At 39.8% G+C, this 18646-nt stretch overlaps 3 protein-coding genes across 4 annotated transcripts; 2 read left to right on the top strand and 1 right to left on the bottom strand.

Annotated features, from left to right (window-relative positions):
- The first annotated feature begins 60 nt into the window (after positions 1-60).
- On the top strand, positions 61-7135 carry LOC111244342 (uncharacterized). The gene is made up of 4 exons (XM_022791340.2): positions 61-242; positions 1813-2717; positions 3151-3417; positions 3705-7135. The coding sequence occupies exons 1-4, from the start codon at positions 200-202 to the stop codon at positions 3828-3830; spliced, it is 1341 nt and encodes a 446-aa protein (XP_022647075.1). The 5' UTR covers positions 61-199; the 3' UTR covers positions 3831-7135.
- On the bottom strand, positions 4180-17661 carry Tbcc (Tubulin-binding cofactor C). 2 transcript variants are annotated; one of them, XM_086981498.1, is made up of 5 exons: positions 17571-17661; positions 6721-6845; positions 5916-6015; positions 4796-5057; positions 4180-4495 (listed from the first exon to the last, which is right to left on the bottom strand). In XM_086981498.1, exons 1-5 carry the CDS (start codon positions 17644-17646, stop codon positions 4315-4317), a joined length of 744 nt encoding a protein of 247 aa, XP_086837624.1. In that variant the 5' UTR covers positions 17647-17661; the 3' UTR covers positions 4180-4314. The 2 variants fall into 2 exon arrangements, with proteins under 2 accessions (XP_086837624.1, XP_022647079.2); XM_022791344.2 differs by lacking the exons at positions 5916-6015; positions 6721-6845; positions 17571-17661 and having other exon boundaries at positions 4796-5454.
- LOC111244345 (protein FAM32A) lies at positions 6998-8681 on the top strand. The gene is made up of 3 exons (XM_022791345.2): positions 6998-7135; positions 7747-7963; positions 8398-8681. The coding sequence occupies exons 1-3, from the start codon at positions 7083-7085 to the stop codon at positions 8506-8508; spliced, it is 381 nt and encodes a 126-aa protein (XP_022647080.1). The 5' UTR covers positions 6998-7082; the 3' UTR covers positions 8509-8681.
- Positions 17662-18646: the final 985 nt, after the last annotated feature.

The following is an 18646-nucleotide window of genomic DNA, read 5'->3' as shown; positions in this document are numbered from 1 at the left end:
GTGACGAGGTGATACCTTGAGAACAAAACATTTAGCATCGCCTAGCGGACAGTAGCCCGCCAAAGCAATTGTTTATAAAAGTTTACAGCGGCGCTTTCGTAGCTCGGCGCTCAAGAAGCGGTCGTAGATCTATACTAAGGCGTTCAGTAATACTTCAAGTCTTCGAAGTTTTTTTTTCTATCTAGCGAGAAACACAGAAATGTCTGGAGGATTTTCGTTTGGGACGCCCGCTGCGGGAACCGGTAGGTGCTTTTTCAGTTGACATTTTAATATTCGATGTCTCACGCTAGATACGTGCTAACGATATCAAGTTGCGTCGTATTACCTAAGAAGTTATAGTATGATATGTCTATCGGTTTGAAAAAGACGTCCAGCAAAGAGATACAAATATGAGAAATTGCTAAATCTAAATTACGATAATCACTACGGCAAATGTACTTGAATTCTTGATTTTAGATGTCAATAAAATCATGTCTGCATAGCGAAACATTCGAAACTGAGGCCGGATAACAGGACGACCACTAATGGATAACGTTTTTATTTCAAATATCGATAATTATAAGTAATTTTTTCTACACGCATCATATACGTGTTCTCGGCAAGATTTTAGCAGTACTGATAACTTGACCGCGTTAATAAAGAAATTTCTGTGAACATTATGTGAAGTATGCATCCAAATTTTGGTAATGGCATGTGAACTGATCTCAAACTATATTAGTTAACAACAAATACGCATATCTGAAATATTCACACATTTTGCAGTTTAACTTATCCTTTGAATTACATATTTATTGGCTCTGATATATAGTGTCGAATGACTTTACTTTGGAAGTTATTTTGAGACAGTAGTAAGTTTTCCGCACCGTGTCCCTCTCAGTTGCTTTAACATGGATGAGCGTTCATTCATACTTGAATCTGAACTGTGCTTGGTGTATAGGAACATAGCACAAAAAATGTTTCTTTAAAGGCAGGCTGACATCGATTGGCAAGTTTACTGATATGTAACACCGTCAAGTGTCTTTCTAAGTTAAAAAGTACATAAATGTAAGACGAATATATAAAAAAAATGTTGGAGTTACGTCTTGCATATATCGAACATATACTACGTATCAGACGAATGTGAGCATGCGTTGGCAAACCTACTGATACAAAAGGGATTAGCCCGAGTGTGAAATAAAAAAAGAAAAGTGATTTTAACATAGCCAGTGCGTCTTTCTTAGTTTGAAATCGCTACCTGACATTTCGATATATTTTCTTCATTTTTGGTACAGAACAATGGAAATGTTTCGAATAATGGCAAACGTATGAAATGTTAAACACACTAATTGAAGGTAGCTCGGATTTTAGCGATAAAATCCAGATTAAAAGTCTACCATTTTTTAAAACATTTCGTTCTGAGGTTAAAAGGATAGGACAGTTGTGAATAAACGGGTAAAAAACAAATAATTGTGGAGGATTCATACAAGAAGTGTTTTCTATGGAACCACCTGACCATTAACATTTTTTATTGGTCAAAGCATGTGTGGAAGTCTGCCTCATTTCTATTACTCAGCTGCATCCGTATTACATAGTTTGATTTATTTACAGAAAAATATAAATTGCTAACTTGTATTCTTCGCTCTAACATTAATGCCGTTCTTTGCAATCACCTGATTTTGGAAAATGCATGTTCCATTAAAATGAAATCTTCTAGACAGTCTGCAGCATAGATTGTCCGTTGTGGCTTGTCTTCAAAGTCGTTACTTTTAGTTATGTCTTTACAATGCATTTACAAATCTTTCTGTTGATTTCACTTTGCCGCTTCTGTACTAGGTGGAACCGGTACCTCCGGCTTTTCGTTTGGGAGTACTGCTACTTCCAGCGCGCCCACGACAGGTTTTTCATTCGGTTCTCCAGCGACCAGCACTGCCGCAACGCCGTTTGGCGCCACACCTGCCCCGACAATGACGGGCGTTGGTGCGCCAACAGCATTTGGAGCTACACCTGCTACTCCAGCTGCCACTGGAAGTACTCTATTCAGTACTCCGGCAGCTGGAGCCACGCCGGCAACAGGATTCGGTACAGTGACCGCGCCAGCTGCAAGCTCGGCACCGACGCTCACCTTCGGAGGAGCTCCCACATCGACTCCTGTTGCCGGCTCTGGTGTGACTGCCCCCTCCACTGGATTTGCTTTCGGTGGAGCAACTGCAAACCCTGCGACCTCAACGGGTCTCGCGACGCTCGGGGGCACCGGCAGTAGCGGAATATTTGGCGCGCATCCGACTGCAACACCAGGCATGTTTGGAACAACGACCACACCCGCAACTAGCAGCACTCCGGCGTTTGGCGCCGGCTTCGGTAGTGCGGCCGCAACAACAACAAGCACAGCGTCGACAGGCATATTTGCCGCTAACCCGACTGCAGGCACCTCTGTTGCAACTGCGACTTTCCCGTCCGCCCTAGGTAGTGGAAGTGGGACCAGCGGTGGGTTTGGCGGTACGGGCACGGCAGGACAGCCTCCTCCTGGGGGACAACAACAGCAAGGCGTAACCTTGACGACGTGCGCGCTTGGCAGTATGACGTTTGAAGATCTCGAAAGAAAGTGCAATGAATGGAAGAAAGAACTCGACATCCAAGAGGAAGCCTTCCTCAAACGAGCCACGCAGATCAACGCATGGGATCGTCTTGTCTCCGCCAACTCGGAGAAGATCACCGAGCTTAACGAATATATGAAAAAGGTCTGCAAATGTGATATTGAAGCGATATTTATAGAAGTAGAATAATACTGAGCCACTATTAGCGGGTGTCCAAATAGAATTCTACCGATAAATGCGAACGAGAATCGGAAATAGTCAGGTAAATGCACCATAGAAATGAGTAGTAGCGAAGTTTGGCTGATTGAGTTAACAACCGTGAAGTAATGTAATGTCCATGGACTAGTCGCCACATTTTGACTTTTAACACTGGTAACTGTAGGACCCCAGAGGGTGCATGTATCTCGTTATTACTATTCTGCTGCTTGTTTGTTGCCATCCCTATCAGCCGATGCTCGCTTACTTTTAATACATACTGTTTACATAATCAACTTCAAATTATTTCTACTCCTATCGCTGCACATTGCTATAGAGCACACGTTACATTTTTGATCTACGTACTCTGATGGTATTGTAGGTGAGGCAAGACCAGGAACGTCTGGATCGCGAGCTGGACTTCGTGGTTTCGCAGCAAAAAGAACTCGAGGAAATGCTGGAGCCTCTCGAGCAACAAGCCAAGACCATGGAAAGCGCTTCGATTCAACATCATACGGACGTTGAGAGGGCGTCAACGTATCAAACAGCAACGAAAGTCAACAACCAACTCCGCATGATGGCCGAGGCGATTAAGGAGATCATCGAACACATAAACGATAGCAACAAAGCTGCCAGCGACAGCTCCGCGGTAGGCACTGAAATTTGAAATGCTATGCAGTCTAAGCCCTACGTCGGAATTAACAGTTTCTGCACTTCCCACTTGTTTGAGCCGACGGTCATTTTCCCAACCCATTGTTACCTAGTTATAGTAATCTACTTTTTTTCGTGGTTGTCCTAATGTAGGCAAGCTATAGTATATCAAAATCAAGTGCGATTAAGGACGAGACTGCTTATGAAAGTGAGCCTATTAGAACTTCATGCGTCGTCTAAATGTCAAATAACATCAATGTATATGTATGTTGGTTCGTTTCGCAGATGGACCAGATCTCAAAAATTCTCAATGCGCACATGGACGCACTGCAATACATTCAAAGTGGGATTGGCACGCTACAGGAGAAGACTGAGGATATCAACAAGCTTATGGGGATTGTGCGGATTTGAGTCCAGATAGATAAATTATAGATTTGCTGATCCGGCTGTACCGGATGCAACTGCAGACAATTCGTTCGTGTCAAGCTTGTTACAGATTCTACTCACGAAACTTATTGTTAAGAATAATAATAATAAACTATTATTAATGATGTTATCTCTGCATAGACACATTAAAAGAAAACCAGTGGCAGTTATTGCAAATGTTTGTCGATGCTTGAAACATATCGATGTGACACTGATTGAAGAGAAAAAACGGACAGTGTGTCGATTTATTTTACAGATGGACTAGTCCAAAACAAGGACTATAAAGTAGTAAATAAAATGAGAACAGTAATGTCTATAGAGAAACACATGTACGTGATGCATAAAATTTTTTAGTAACGATTTATTTGCGCGCGTCTTAATAGTAGCAATAGTTCAAGTTGCATTAGTTTGTATTGCAAAATTTCCGCAAGTTTCTACGGTTGTTTGATTCTTAACCAGAGATTGTAAACTAATCTAGAAGCTTCCAATTTGGTGACGGTTGAGTGGTACTGAGCCAGTTGAAATCGTCTACCCTGAAAAAATTGTTTGTTGACCTGTCAAGACCCGATCGAGACCACGAATTTTCGCTAGCCGAATAATCTGATGGAAGCGAACCGAATTTAATGTTGTGGCAGTCCTCTATGATCGATCTGAAATTCGCAATACGCGGAGGAGGGCATACTCAGAAATCGGATGTGCGTGCTATTTTTTAATTGATTCGTTGGTGCATACTAAGTAAGGGACACACACATATATACATTATATATGCGTGTATGTGTGTTCTTTGTTATTACTTAGATGTACTGTCGAATCAGAATATAATGCATATATTTCAAACAAATGTCAATGCAGTTTTATATGGAGTTTCAGCTTGAATCTCTGCACTGTCATTAAATCTAGCTCTGACTAGGTTTCGGGTAGATCGTATTTTAATTTAAAGCAAGGAGTACCTGGAAGTGATATGCAGCCGAAACGTTGCTTCGGTAGCTTTGTGGACGCGTAACTGTTGGCAAGCCACCTGTAGGGAACTGCCATGGAAACCAACAATAAGTACTGAATTTGCCACTGGATCGCAGATCAGCGTAGAGTCATGTACGTCGTTCACATACAGCGTGCTCGGCCATCCTCGAATTACGACTCGACACTTTTCGAGATCGTTTAGCTCCACCTCTCCGTGAACATTATTCAACTCCAAGTTTTCGCCACGCTTGCCTTCCAAGGAAAACGTCGCATTAGCCACACTCTTAACTCTATCTCCAGCGCTACTTGCTGCACCTGGCTGTTGTAATTGTGCCTCTGCAACTTTCGCCTTTTGCTCGGCTCCTTGCAACCTTTCCGAGTGAGCGTCCTTCATGGCTTTACTAAATGCGAATCTTTTCTTAGGCGCCTTGATATCGTCAAGCTTTTTTTTGTAGTTTTCGATTCGTTCGCGATATGTTTGCAGGTCCCTAGATGGCAGTACGGCGGCCTGCGAATTTACCAACGTCTGCAACTCTCGGATGAGTATGCGTGATTGGTCGATGTTTTTCTCGGAAAGCGCCATATCAACTTTAGTCGCCTGTTCTGCGAACAATGTGAACACACGGTATGACTCCGAGGCGGACACCATTTCGACGTAGCTGTAGGTCCGTTTACCAATAACGAATTGGCGTAGGCGTAAACGCTCAACGGGATGATGCTTGCTGATCGTTACGAAGACAATCCTAATGGTTGTCGATCAAAAGGCTCCAGAAATTGGCGCCCAGGACTCACTACTTTAACATGAGCAGCAGTTCTACCTACTAAGAAATTCATTTGATATTGCTGTATCTAAAAATCTTTCATGTTTTTATGTATTATACGTACAAATTCAGTAAAAATGCCGCAGCAATCTCTCTGGTTATTTTCGGCGGGTAGCCCATGTTATCTGGTCAAACTCTCGTACCGTTGAGTTACCTAGCCGTTCGCCTATTTGGTAATAGTACTCGAGGACAGAAGGGTAATTTTCGCTAATCCAGTACCGGGTTTCTTGATTGTGGTTTAATTGCCGATAGGCATAGTAACAGCCAAGGAAGCATGTAAGTTCTATACCTGCTAGAAACGCAATTCCCTTCCCGATCCTTTTCTTTCCAGAAATTCCTATAAACGGCTTGACGAAACCGAATCCTCGGGGATGTTTTTTCAGCATTGGCTGAAATGCAAAGATAGAAATATTACCCCTAAACACATTGATATAACACTATATGAAAATCTATGAATCAAAATAATATGATCTTCCTAATGGGAATTCTATTGTAAAAGGTAAAAATGATTTGAACTTACTACGAGAAAGTATACCTGTAATGTACGAAAACTGAAGAACTTGTCACAAAAAGTAATCGTAAATACCGGCTAATCTGACAACGCATATCTGTTGCATTCATAGGCCTAGCTATTTTGTGAAAACCGGTCATATTAGGTGTGCTCTTTGTCTCAAATTGACATATTTTGTTTTCTCTCAAAATCAAAATTAAGCAGTATGCTTTTGATTGGTTCAGTGATTTGACTGCACTACTTTACCCGCGTGATAGCCGTCAAAGAAATCTTGTAATGAGGCTGCGCGATCTGCTATATCGATAAGTGATTCTAAATAGTGCCGTTGTAACTACAAACCATATAGATACAACGCCATACAGTACATAATGCTACCATTCAAACCGAAATCAAATTCCTTGTTAGCTAGTCAAATCTATCCGACCGGTTAAAGAGATGCTACGTATAAGCTACCAATCATATGACAAAAAAAGCCTGCAGAGCACTGACATAAAACGGGCAGAATTAGTTCGGTGTGACACCAATGCTGCCAGGGTTCGCTAATGTTCAAATGCGCTAGCTAAAATATGAGTCTACTACTCACCGCCTTTTTGCTGGATGCGTTTCGTCTCGCCAATGATCGTCGTGTGTTCAATGGCAGTCGGTAAACAGGTGTGGAGTTCTGCTCTGGAGACCGCCCCACTCCAAAAGCAGTCATATAGCTGTCGTCTGCTTCGCACATAAATAAACAGAATCAACTGTATTTACTGTTTTCAAGATTCAGATCTGGTGAAAGCTAGTCAGGCTAACCAAAAAGAATTTTGAAATCCAATTTTATTTTGAAAAGCAGACTTTGCTATAGGGAAAGTAATTGTGCATACTCCTCCTGATATCAATTATTATTATTGGCCCGGTAATCAGTGAAAGGTTTGGTGTACCCAGAGATTTTGCAATTGAAAGTTGGTCATGTCAGAATACTTTGTATCGGAAGGAGCCCTCAAGCTAAACGGATTTAAAAAGTAGGTAAAAAAGAGATGTAATTATGCTCTTTATGGCTGCACGTAGCTTTTGATCGGCTTAATAGTTTGTGTCTCGATTAATTTGATTTTATTCTAATTCCGTGTAAAATATTATCACTTAGAAACATTGCTAACCTATTCGATGTGATACTTATTCCGATCTAGGATAATCTAGCTCACAGTTAGTGGCATATTGTTACCATGCCGTTTCATAGGTCTATTAGAGAGACACCCAGAGAAATGCAGTAAGACTTACAGATTGAATAGATTCATCGTATAGAGAAGTTTATAATGGGGTCGATACTTCGCAATGTAGGCTTGCTCTTTGTGGGTTCCCGTGGGGAACTAGCTTAGGCCCAATTAAGCTGTAAACTCTTTTCTTGATAACCCACACAGTAGTATTTTAAGGTAAAGATCTAAGAAGATTAAATATTTAGAAAATATAAGCAAGTTAGAAGATGTCATTGTTATTAGGGGAAATGTGCTTTCTTGAACCTCAGATTAGAGACCGAAAGCTACTAGCACGAATCAACTTTCAAAGCGATTAATTTTTTAACTATTATACAGTCGCCCATATGACAGTTTATCAATCTGCCTATTTTATTACACAGAAAAAAAAAGAAAAGCAAGAAATCAAAGGACTCAAAGAACCTTGAAGCTCACATGTCACGCACCGACCACCACTCGACAGATGAAGACAAAAGTGAAAACGTGGCTAGTTCAAGTAGCTTAAGGCAGTCAAAGGAAGGCCCTCGCCTAATTACCTGCCAACTGACTAAGGCTCAAAGAACCTTCAAAAAAATGCAAGAGAAAAAGAAACTTGAAAGGGTAAGCGTTTACGCATTAACTTTTTTTTAACATGCCGAGTATTAGTAGACATTAAATAAATTTAAATGAGCCTGAAGTGCAATTTACGGAAATAAAAATAGGCAGTGAAAAACAACATTATATGTATATATATACATTAGTGGCTGTACAAGTAATAACAATGGTACTTTCTATTGGAACGTGTGCGGGGTGTTTCGAGCATCTTAGGCCAATGTTTAGACACACGATCGCTTTTCAAGCTTAAAAATGCATCCTGTGTAAGGAGAGAGCAATTCTGAAAATTTACAAAGTAGTGGACGAGTACTATACAATATAATGACAGAATTTTAAACGTTTATAATTTTACTAAATACAATGGTTATTTCTATGTGGTTATCAGCAAAAGAAATCCTAATAGCGTTTTAATTGTGCTTAAAATTTCTGATTTATTTAAGATAATGGAAAAAGCATCGAAAAGTCACCGACAAAGAGTGGAGGAGTTTAATGCAAAGCTTGACAATCTCAGCGAGCATTATGATATCCCAAAAGTATCCTGGACTAAATAAGTTTTTACTGCTCATCCAGGCTTTATCATAACGCTGGTCGCAAATTGCAAACACATTCTTTCATCCTGTACATAGTCATGTACTTTGAATAGGCTAATGTAATATACATGTACAGAATATATCATCATCGACCTCCGTCAATAAACTGTGTCAAATAAACTAAACAAAAATCATATTAGCGTATTTGATGGTTCAGAGAAATTGTATATATATATATATATATATATATATATATATATAGATTGTTTTATTAGCTATTATTGTATATAAATATACTGCTACACTTAATTGACAGAATATATATCGTTTTAAGAGGAAAAAAATATCTACATTCAATTTGTTTTTATTTTCCTTTATAAAGTTTACTAAAAACGTTATTTTTTCTATATTCTATTTGAATAACATTAGACACATTTTATCCTGCAAAACAACATAATAAAAGAAACCCAAACTTCTAGCAGCGAAGCCTTAGCATTAGGATAACCTTAAGATTTTGGACTTCATTTGTGACCAAAATTCGATTCCTAAGTGCTGCATATACTATTCGTTTTTCGCGTGACATCATAAACAACCCACTAAATTTTTGGTGGACTTTTATCTGGCGAAAATTTATCCTATATAAGTTCACCCAAATAAGCTCTGGCTGACTGTGTTTCTCATTGTTTTCATGCAGTAAAGTTAGTATCTATCATAACATTGTATTTTAGTGTTTTGTTTCTAATATTTTTAGTATTTTAGCCGTGAAGAAGTTCATGTTCTAATGTCTAATGAGGCACTTGCAGCGATTCTAATAAGCTGACTTTATTAAAACAATTGCCGATTTTTGCATCTTTCAGCGACTTATAATCATTGAAATGATCTTCATGGCAGGGCCAGTATGGCTCTAAATAAAGCAATATTTCCAATATAACCGATTTCAAAGTTTTTTTTTTCATCGACGTGGCCCATTGCCATTTTTATAACATTATCTGTGCTCAGTGTGGGACGTTTTCTAAAAGTACCTTAACGAACATTTGGGTGAACTGGACAAACAGTTTGCTTTAGACATTTTAGTACTTGTTGAAGTCGAAGTTATGAGGATGCGGGATTATTAATGTCATTAGTAGATATATGTGTAACATCATTGAATACTATTCGTTTGGTAGTCTTCGATGGTTATAAAATACTTTGCTTGACTCACGGGACAGCTTGTTTTACCTGGTTTCACGTTTGCTGCACTGTGACCCACACAGCACAATAGTTCACCACAATAGCACAATAGGTTTTTGGCCTTCATGACGGTTTTTTTTTACTAGTCAACTTTTTTAAGTTCTTGCAACGCTATAATTTTTAAGTAGTAATAGTTATTCCATTTTAGTAATCAATCCGTTAACACAGTAGTATACACCTAAATCGCGAAGGATCCCTATTTTTGGGCACGTACTTTTTGTTTACCTGTTTTTACGTGATTAATCCATTTATTCTCGAAGGCCGCAAAAGGATGTCAGAATGTTGTGTTGAATTCTCAGCGACTTATCGAGAACCGGTAAACTCCGAACTGCCCAAATTCATAGGTTTTTCCCGGGCATGCGTATACACTATTAACAAAATTTTGATGAATTTATTGCAATTTACGAATTTTGCTAACAGATTTTGGGTCTGTGCGTATTAAGTCCCATGGTTAGCTCCAATTGAATGTAGGTTCCAAAAAAAAAGTATTTTTACGAACAGAAGAATGATAGTCATTGAATAAATCCTACGAACTAGCGTAAGTGCTGCTGACGGCAACTGTAATTTTAGTAATATTAATCTTCAAGTTCGAACTGTAATAGATAAATCATAAAGTTTGCCTGGAGAATGCGCTGCCTACATAGCCTTATCCACGACCAACTTCGGCAAGACATATGCTTGGCCTGTTACGTAACCTATATACCGGACTATTAAGAAATATAGTTATGGTACAAAGGGTCGTATGTCGTATAACATATGCAGAGAGGTACTAGACCTACGGAACAATCCCTTTATAGATGGTGCACAAAATTTTATAATTAGAAAATCTTCTACAGTTTTTTTATGTACTTATTTTTGCTCAGGTTTTTACAGAGGACTAGCATACTGCTGTGTAAAATTCAAGCCCGTTCCTTTTCCATAATGAACATAATTGTATACTACAAATATAGCTTTGCATTATTAAATTTATATTATATTATTAAAATTAGTTGAACTCAGTAAATTAATCTCATATTTGATCCGCTTTGTTTTCCTTATTGTGTGAACCGAACTATTATTTAATTTGATGTTTGCCGCCGATTTCCTGTGCACCGTGTCGCCAGGGTTATCATCATGCGGTTTCACCACAACTCATGATCACTTCATTGATGGGTTTAGAAAATTATATGAACTTTTGTGATTCATACAAATTATATAGTACTCATCGTTGTCAGGATTAAAAATTTGAAACTATTGGCTTGAAAGGACTCCTATAAATGAGCTGTAACGTTTCCTGGCAAATGGCACAAATTGACGTAGTAAAGAATCACATCGTAACCAATAAAAATCCAAAATGGCTTTAGCTTGGTAATGTTGCGGCTTCGTTTAACTGGCAGCTTGAAAGCCATTGTCGTTTTAAGCGGCGTGGTGAGTCAGCTAGTTCTTATAGCATGATTTTCTGTTGAAAAAAGCACTGCAAAGCCCAACCCGAAATCCCGGTTTGGTCGAGTAGTCACGATTTTCGGCATTCACTTAATTGTTTTCGTTAGTTTTATGCAGGGCTAATTGGGTGTTGGTTTATTACTAGCAAGCAGCCAATAATAGAATTAATTCCCATATATGATTCGGATTATTACGTAGCGTCAACTGTTACATAAAGCTCTGAAAGGGGGTGTGAATGTTAAGCTCTTGACATGAGACCTTGTATATGTAGGGAGTGGATTCTAGTTCTGCATAGACTCACTGTGTGTAGGTACAATATCTATGCAAAAGTATACATACTGCAGGTATTAGGTGCAATAACTCTGTAGGTAACGATGAGACCTAAATAACGACATCTAATCGTTATCGGAAAAAGTCGTTATTTCTGCTGTGTTGTGTCGGAACACAAAAAACGGTAAAAACATACAGTGCCAAAAAAACTGTGAAATTGTTTTCTTAATACGAAGAATACTTCCATGATTTTTATATACATTATGGGCACAAACGGTTGATAACTTACACTCACTGATTAAGTTAAAGTTGCTCATTCCTACTTAGCTGTATCGAGTCATCCTTTTATATTTAAAGTAGAGCTATGCGGAGAGCTCATACGTTCATCAAAAAAATGTGACATATCATATTCGGTAAGTTATTTAATACCAGGTAGAGCTTTCAATTGGTTATATGGAAGGTGGAGCGCATTTTAGTGGAGTATTACTAAAGCTATAGAAGTATATAGAGATGTAAGGTGTGTTTGAAATGAGCATACTGTTAGGAGGTTAAATGGAAGGAAACTAGAGGCGTAGATCTCTTGGCAAAACTCTTGACAAAAGCTACGGAGCCCAGGAATCAACCCAAACGGTTGTTTCCGTACAAGTTAATAATTGAGGCAAAGTTATCATATTTTACGTAATCTGATTTTTCTGACATCTGAAAAAAAGGGTACAATTTATTTTTTTAAATTAAATTAAATAAATTGAAGTTTTGATGTTTTTTTCAAATTCTACGTAGAATAAATAAAATTACAGGCACTCGCGGATCGATTTTAGGTCGGGATCTATTTGAGCATTATCATAGCAATTTGTAGAGAAAGACCTAAACGTTCGCGCCAAGTTGCTATGTGATCTATAATAAATATTGTGCCTAAAATAAGTCTCGAGTTTTAATTCCGGAACGTGTTTCAGATAAATTCAGAGCCTCAGCAACAGCAGGAAGCAAATGCGAATGGAAACCTTGTGTCTCAGAAGCTAGTGTTACACTTATGCAAATTTCAGTCTCTATTTAAAAAGGTGGAGATGTAACCTCGGCGGACCTAATACACATCCAGGGTTAGCCCGATTTGATGATCTATTACAGTACTGTTTAAATATGTGCCATCAGACACTTGAATTACTTCTTTCGCTCCTGTATCACCGTGTCGTTATATGTCAAGTTGCTCGCAGTGATAGGTCATGTCAGTGCAGCTTTCCTGCAGGTATTTGATGGCAGACTGATCTAGTTCTACCAAAAAGCACAGTTAGTATGAACTGGCTTAATAAATAGAAAGCCATTATGCTCAGCAGTCACAGCCAGATTACTAAAGTTACGAAGACAAGCTTAAGGAGCACTTTTAACACTATTCTCATCCTCAGATCTTTAAAATTAAGCGTCGCTGATGAAGTTAAGCTGTTGGCACTATAGTGTCAAATCAGTAGCTTTCACACACAGCAGACTGTTTTTATGAGCTATAAGACGATCATGCGCGCCAATCTTTTGATTCGAAGTGCAGACACGTATTTCTGACTAATTACGTAATTTGTCATTGATTGTATGGTTTATTCTTGTATACACGGATAACCAAGTCTTTCGACAGAACGCAACTATTGATAATCAGCTGCTTCGGTATTAATAGTTTTCGAAATGGAGGTAGCTAAAAGCATACTGCTAGATGCTGAACGTTTCACTAGGCCATTCTTATATGAAGTGATTTTAGCAAGATAAATTCATTATGGCTCGGATTTATCTAATATGTACGTACGATACAATGCAATGCACTTACTGATCCTGCTGTCCGCACTATCGTAGCTGATATTACGGCAGCTCGGTGACTAACTGGTCAAAAACTTTAAACAATGCGTAATATAGGACTATAAAACCATGGCACTATACCCGTTGATACTCTATACAGACACATAAAACTACTCCAAATTATTGAGCTTTATTTGCTATTGTATACAGTTGCTTCTTATGCATAATCTCTTGATTCCATAATATACGAGATAGTTTCTGGACATCAAAACTTCTTTGTCAACGCTTCCTTTAGTACTTGTTATTTAAAAAAAAAACTTTTTTTGATGATGAAAAGATAAGTATGTCTCCATACATTATTACACCTGTATCCACCTGTTCATTTTAAATATATATTAGCATAGTTAATACAGTATGCCTGTTTGCGCCTTTATGTTAAGCTCACGCAGTGGTTGCGTGACATAGTGCATTATAGAATACATATTAATATTGACCTAGAGTCTATATATTACTAAAATCTATGTCCAAAAATGGTCTTCAAAGAATGGTGGCTTCAATAAGATATGTTCGTACCAATAGATAGCTTAGAGTAAACTGCGTCTTAAGCTTTACTGGCCCGTTCCATCCTTTTTCAGGATGAGACTTCTGTTTTAATTTCAACAGGATAATTATATCAGTTTTAAGCGATTTCATTTTGCATAAAGTTTGAATTATCGGAAGAAATGTTTGGACTTCTTTAGCTTTTCTTTACGATTGACAACTGAGACAGCGCTTTCTAAACGAAAAAAGTAGAGAATCTGCGAAGCATTTCTATATAATGACTGGGAAACCGATGTAGATGATGGACAAAATAACAGTAAAAGGTTCTCGGAACGATAACCACACGTTACCGGGAATGGGCTTATTGCAACAAAGTAAAGAGATTACTGAAACATTGCAGTGGATTAAGACCGTTAGAACAACGTCACTGTAACAGAACAATACATTAGACTGGAAGTTAGCCGTTACATAAAGTCGGATAAAAGAAAAAGTTGCATCGGCGCAATCGAGTCGCTGACACAAGGTTTTCCTGGATAAACGGGAAGTCAAGAACTATTGGAGCTGAACACCGGCAGCGGAATGACGAACTTAGTATAACGGAATCTCAAGAAAATGATAGCTGCAGAGGAATTGATCTGCAATCCAACTATATGAAATATATATTATATTCAGGAACAACAGTAATAAGCAAATTTCGTTAATATAGGACAAGCTGATAAAATAACCGCCGCAAGATCGTTGGACCACGTCGGTTGAGGAACGTGGTAGGTGGAGCAGGTTAATTGAGGCACGATCTATTAGTTCGTGCCTAAACTATAATTTACGTTTAGTTGCATGTGACATCGAGGAATTAGATTAGTTAAATCAACGGCACAATGAGTGCAAGGCAAAGTCTGACTCTGTCTAACCCTGTCTATCCGTTTCGCGGTCTCAATTCGTTTTCGTCCTCCCGCTGCTACCGCGGCCGCGGACCCCGCAGACCTTCTGATGTTTACTGTAATTGATGTTTATTATTATTATTATTATCTACCGCACTAACACTCGCTGCTTTTCGCTGCGTTCGGCGAAACCCTATAATACGTTGTGGGCAAGTCGTCCGAAAGCTTCGTTCATTACATCGTAATACCAATACTACCGACGTACCCCCTGATAACGGCACGTAGTAGTCCTGACTTCTTCACGCTTACTGTAGCCATGGGCCATACGAAGCTGTTATGATTTTTTTTCGTTGCTTCTCTTTGTTTGTCGACTAGTAGCAGTACTCACTGGGCGAGTGAAGGGAGAATTAGATGTGGTTGCCATTCTACAAATGGTTATAGGTTTTCGTTGGCCGCTTATTCAACTGGGTGGTCGATTGCGTCAGCAGTAAAATGAGACCTGTACCAGCCGGAGCATTAAAACTTAAGCACCTAACTGAGTGCAGCATCCGCATATTTGCCATTCGCTATATCTGCGGCTATTTGTACTGCTGCTGCAGGGCTGCGAAGATCGTGGCCAGCGTCGGGGAGTCGCAGGTGGGGGGTGACGACGGACGGGAAGCTAGGGGTAAACGTGTCTTGCTTCGGATGTGTTCCAGTTCATTTTTCGAATGCGGATTCCAGCAACAGCAGCCACCGCAGGGGAAGCAGACGTACCACTGCAACGTGGTTGAGCTTATCAGGCACAGACACTCACATGAGGCCCATGACCAGAGACGCAAGACATGTTTGCAAATAAAGCCATATATAGGTCGAGCGATCTACACTATGGTCCTATATGTTCACATAAAAATAGTTATTGCAAGAAGCATATATATATATATCTACGGGCATCTATAGTAATGACGCAAAGCACCATTTTGATGTGCTGTTGATCTATCGTGTACATTGGGTTCGTAGTACTATAAAATCTAGACAGCGACGGACACGGCATAGGTGAAGAAGCCACGAAATTGTAGGAAAATTGCATTTCATTCAATCATCATGCCGGCACGACTGTCAATGAATCTGTTCTATTGTATTCTATATGAAAAGATGCGTGCTGGCAATAAATTATGACAAATAATTCTATAAAGCATTATAGATCGATGCCTTCGTCCGGGTTCGAGTCAGCTACCGGCCATCAGCGAACGTCAAGTAGACCGAAGTCAAAAATGATTCTTATTGTTAGAGGGAGAATACCGGCGGTAATCTATTCGCCAGGCAAAAACACTATTATTATTTTTGCTAAATGATATCAAATTAAATAGGAACCGTTGTTCCTGTCAGTTGATTATCGTAACGTCGCGAGGTAGAGCATGCAGCTGATATTACAAAACAGGTCGTATGCGCTCGATTAAGAGCTTTTTTCTTTCTCGGTAGAGAAAAAAGGGTCACTTTTTCGTAACGTGACTACCAGCGAACTTGGGCTAGAAATGTTTAGAAAACTTCCTGAAAATCATTCCTGTTCGTTTTGGGCGTACGCCATCATTGAGTACCAAGTAAATGTTGTTCGATTTTCTCATCATTAAAGATTAACTACTATTCATTTCCCGTAAGCATTCCGATCGTACCTGCCGTTGAAATTTATCAGAAACTCTTATAGGATATGGCTTGCTCGTAGAAAAAGTATCTGCGCATTTGAAATGTTGAATTTATCTTTGTAGTGGGATTCTCTAATCCATTCGGTTAAGGTTTCATTAGAAAGACTACGGCGTACAAACAATAAAGGCTCATATCTGTCCCGTGGAAATGTAGGAAAAGCATTCTCGTAACATTAAAAGGTTCGAAAAATGTTGCTATCGAATATCTGAAAAATCCACATCTAGACATTAGCAATAAGTAAATTTAACTTATCAATAAATACAGCAGGGTAATAATTGTTCGCATTCTTCCTACGTGCACCCTATATTTGGTGTTGCAACTACCCGACGAACGTTTATCAGCAGTGTAAAAAAAAGTTGAAAACTTCAGTCAATAATGTATTATATTATACACGGCCGTCCTCAACCTGCATCAACGAGCAAATTCTATTTAATTCAATTACAGCTAAAGTGTAACAATTCCCCTTCATAAACATGTGTTGCAGAAGTGAAAAAATAATGGTATTATAAAACGAGGCAAATTTAAGCTGGGAGTAATACTATAGTTAGACTGATGTTAGTCGACCTGTCCATCAAAATAAAGTTGAAAATAAAAGTAAAATAATAATAATTGCTTATTATTTTTTTGGCCTTATTCCTTGGCCCAATATAATTTGTATACGGCAAATGTATCGCCACAGCTATCAACGGATTTGCTATGACGGGCATGCGTCCGCCGAATATTTCGTTAACTTACTATGTGGGTTATAGACATTTTATCCTAATCCACGAACCATTAGACTAATCCACGGATTCTACAAAAATTGGAAAAATCCAAGCACAAGTGTTTGACTGCTGGCCTCAATATCAATATACGTCTGTCTCATATGCTTACCATTATTACTATTATTATTACAGTTATTAATTTATTGCTACATACGACTCTAGGCGAAAAGTGACTAGTGAAATGGACGTCTTCTACCTGTTAGGTAAAGCTTGCTCTAAACGCGACTGTCGGCCATAGCCGTTATAGCGTTGCACGACAACAACAACAACAACAACAACAACGACAACAATGACAGACGATAACATGTCACTGCTATCCAGTAAATTCGCTTTCATTTCATTCTTATTTTTCCTGAGTATGTTCATGTTTGAGCGGAACGCTCATCGCGTCATGTCGCCAATTATTGTCAGTGAAGGTTGGGCCAGGGAGGGGATTCCGGTCAATTTTCTACGAGCAACAACAATAACATCACTCGTCGTTACAATGAAATGCACGAAAATATATATTACTTTCACATACCATCACGATTATTGGGCGTTGTACTGTTACAGCGTTTCAGCGGACCTGGGTTAGTGTGAAGCTTCGATAGCTCCATCCGACGACGGGTACCCCGCCGAAATACAGAAGACATCGACTACGGCAGTGGCGGTGGTATGCTGATGTTTCTGCTAATCGAACTCCCCAAAAAGCAGAACATTCCGTGACCTGTATCTGCTCTGTCGGCTTTTCGATGGTCGGGACGAGCGCCGGCGTACGTTGACCTCTGCCGTTCGCCGCCGCCGCTGCTGCTGCTGCTGCAATTATTGCTGTTACCACAACCATTTTTTGGCAGCAAAGCGTTTCAAAGCCTGATGTTGCGCAATGCCACAGGATCGCCGGTGGCAGCAGCTGCTGACGAACGAGCCTGGCCGGTACGGCCACCATGGCGCCAGGAGTTGTCAGTTCCTTCTCCTGCTGCCGCATCTCGCTGCTTAGCTTGCTGTTTTGTACGTTGTGGCCAGGTTTCGTTCGGTGACTGCGAGTACTGCCGCTGCTGTCGAAGCTGCCCAAGTTGTTGGTGATACGCACTGCTTTCCAGCATTACCATTTGTCCAGCATTACCGTCTTCTTGCCTATGCATGCCCATTTCTAGCCGGTGGAGCTGTAGTTGCATCAGGGTTGGCTGCGTTACATCGCAGCCACACAATCAACGCCTTGGCGGTAGTGGCGGCTGCAAGGCGCAGCGAGCGACTGGCTCGTCATAACAGCATTATGGCTACGGCTGATTCCTTCGGTGCTGTCGCTCGTCCAGTAAAAGTGAGAGAAACAGAGAGAGGAAATGTTTAACGGTCGACGACGATTTCTTTTCTGTGTTCTCTTTTGTGTAGAGGCCCCCGTTGCGTAACAAGTGACCCAGTTTTTGGCGGCCGACGGGCGCCGTCCTGGCGTACTTACCCTCTTCTGCTGCTGTCGCCCCGTCATCGGTGTGCGGTCGTTCATCGCATTTTCCCGTCACATTTCTCTTTTTTCTTCGCTTAAATCTCCCGCTTGAGTTGTATTCAAATCGGGTATATATATTTATCTGCGCAGGTTAGATATTCTTTCCTATTTTTGCT

Source organism: Varroa destructor, unplaced genomic scaffold, assembly GCF_002443255.2.
Source record: "Varroa destructor unplaced genomic scaffold, Vdes_3.0 BEIS01000002.1, whole genome shotgun sequence".
Lineage (NCBI taxonomy): Eukaryota > Metazoa > Arthropoda > Arachnida > Mesostigmata > Varroidae > Varroa > Varroa destructor.
The sequence above is the reverse complement of the archived record's forward strand: the minus strand, read 5'-3'. Positions and strand labels throughout refer to the sequence as shown.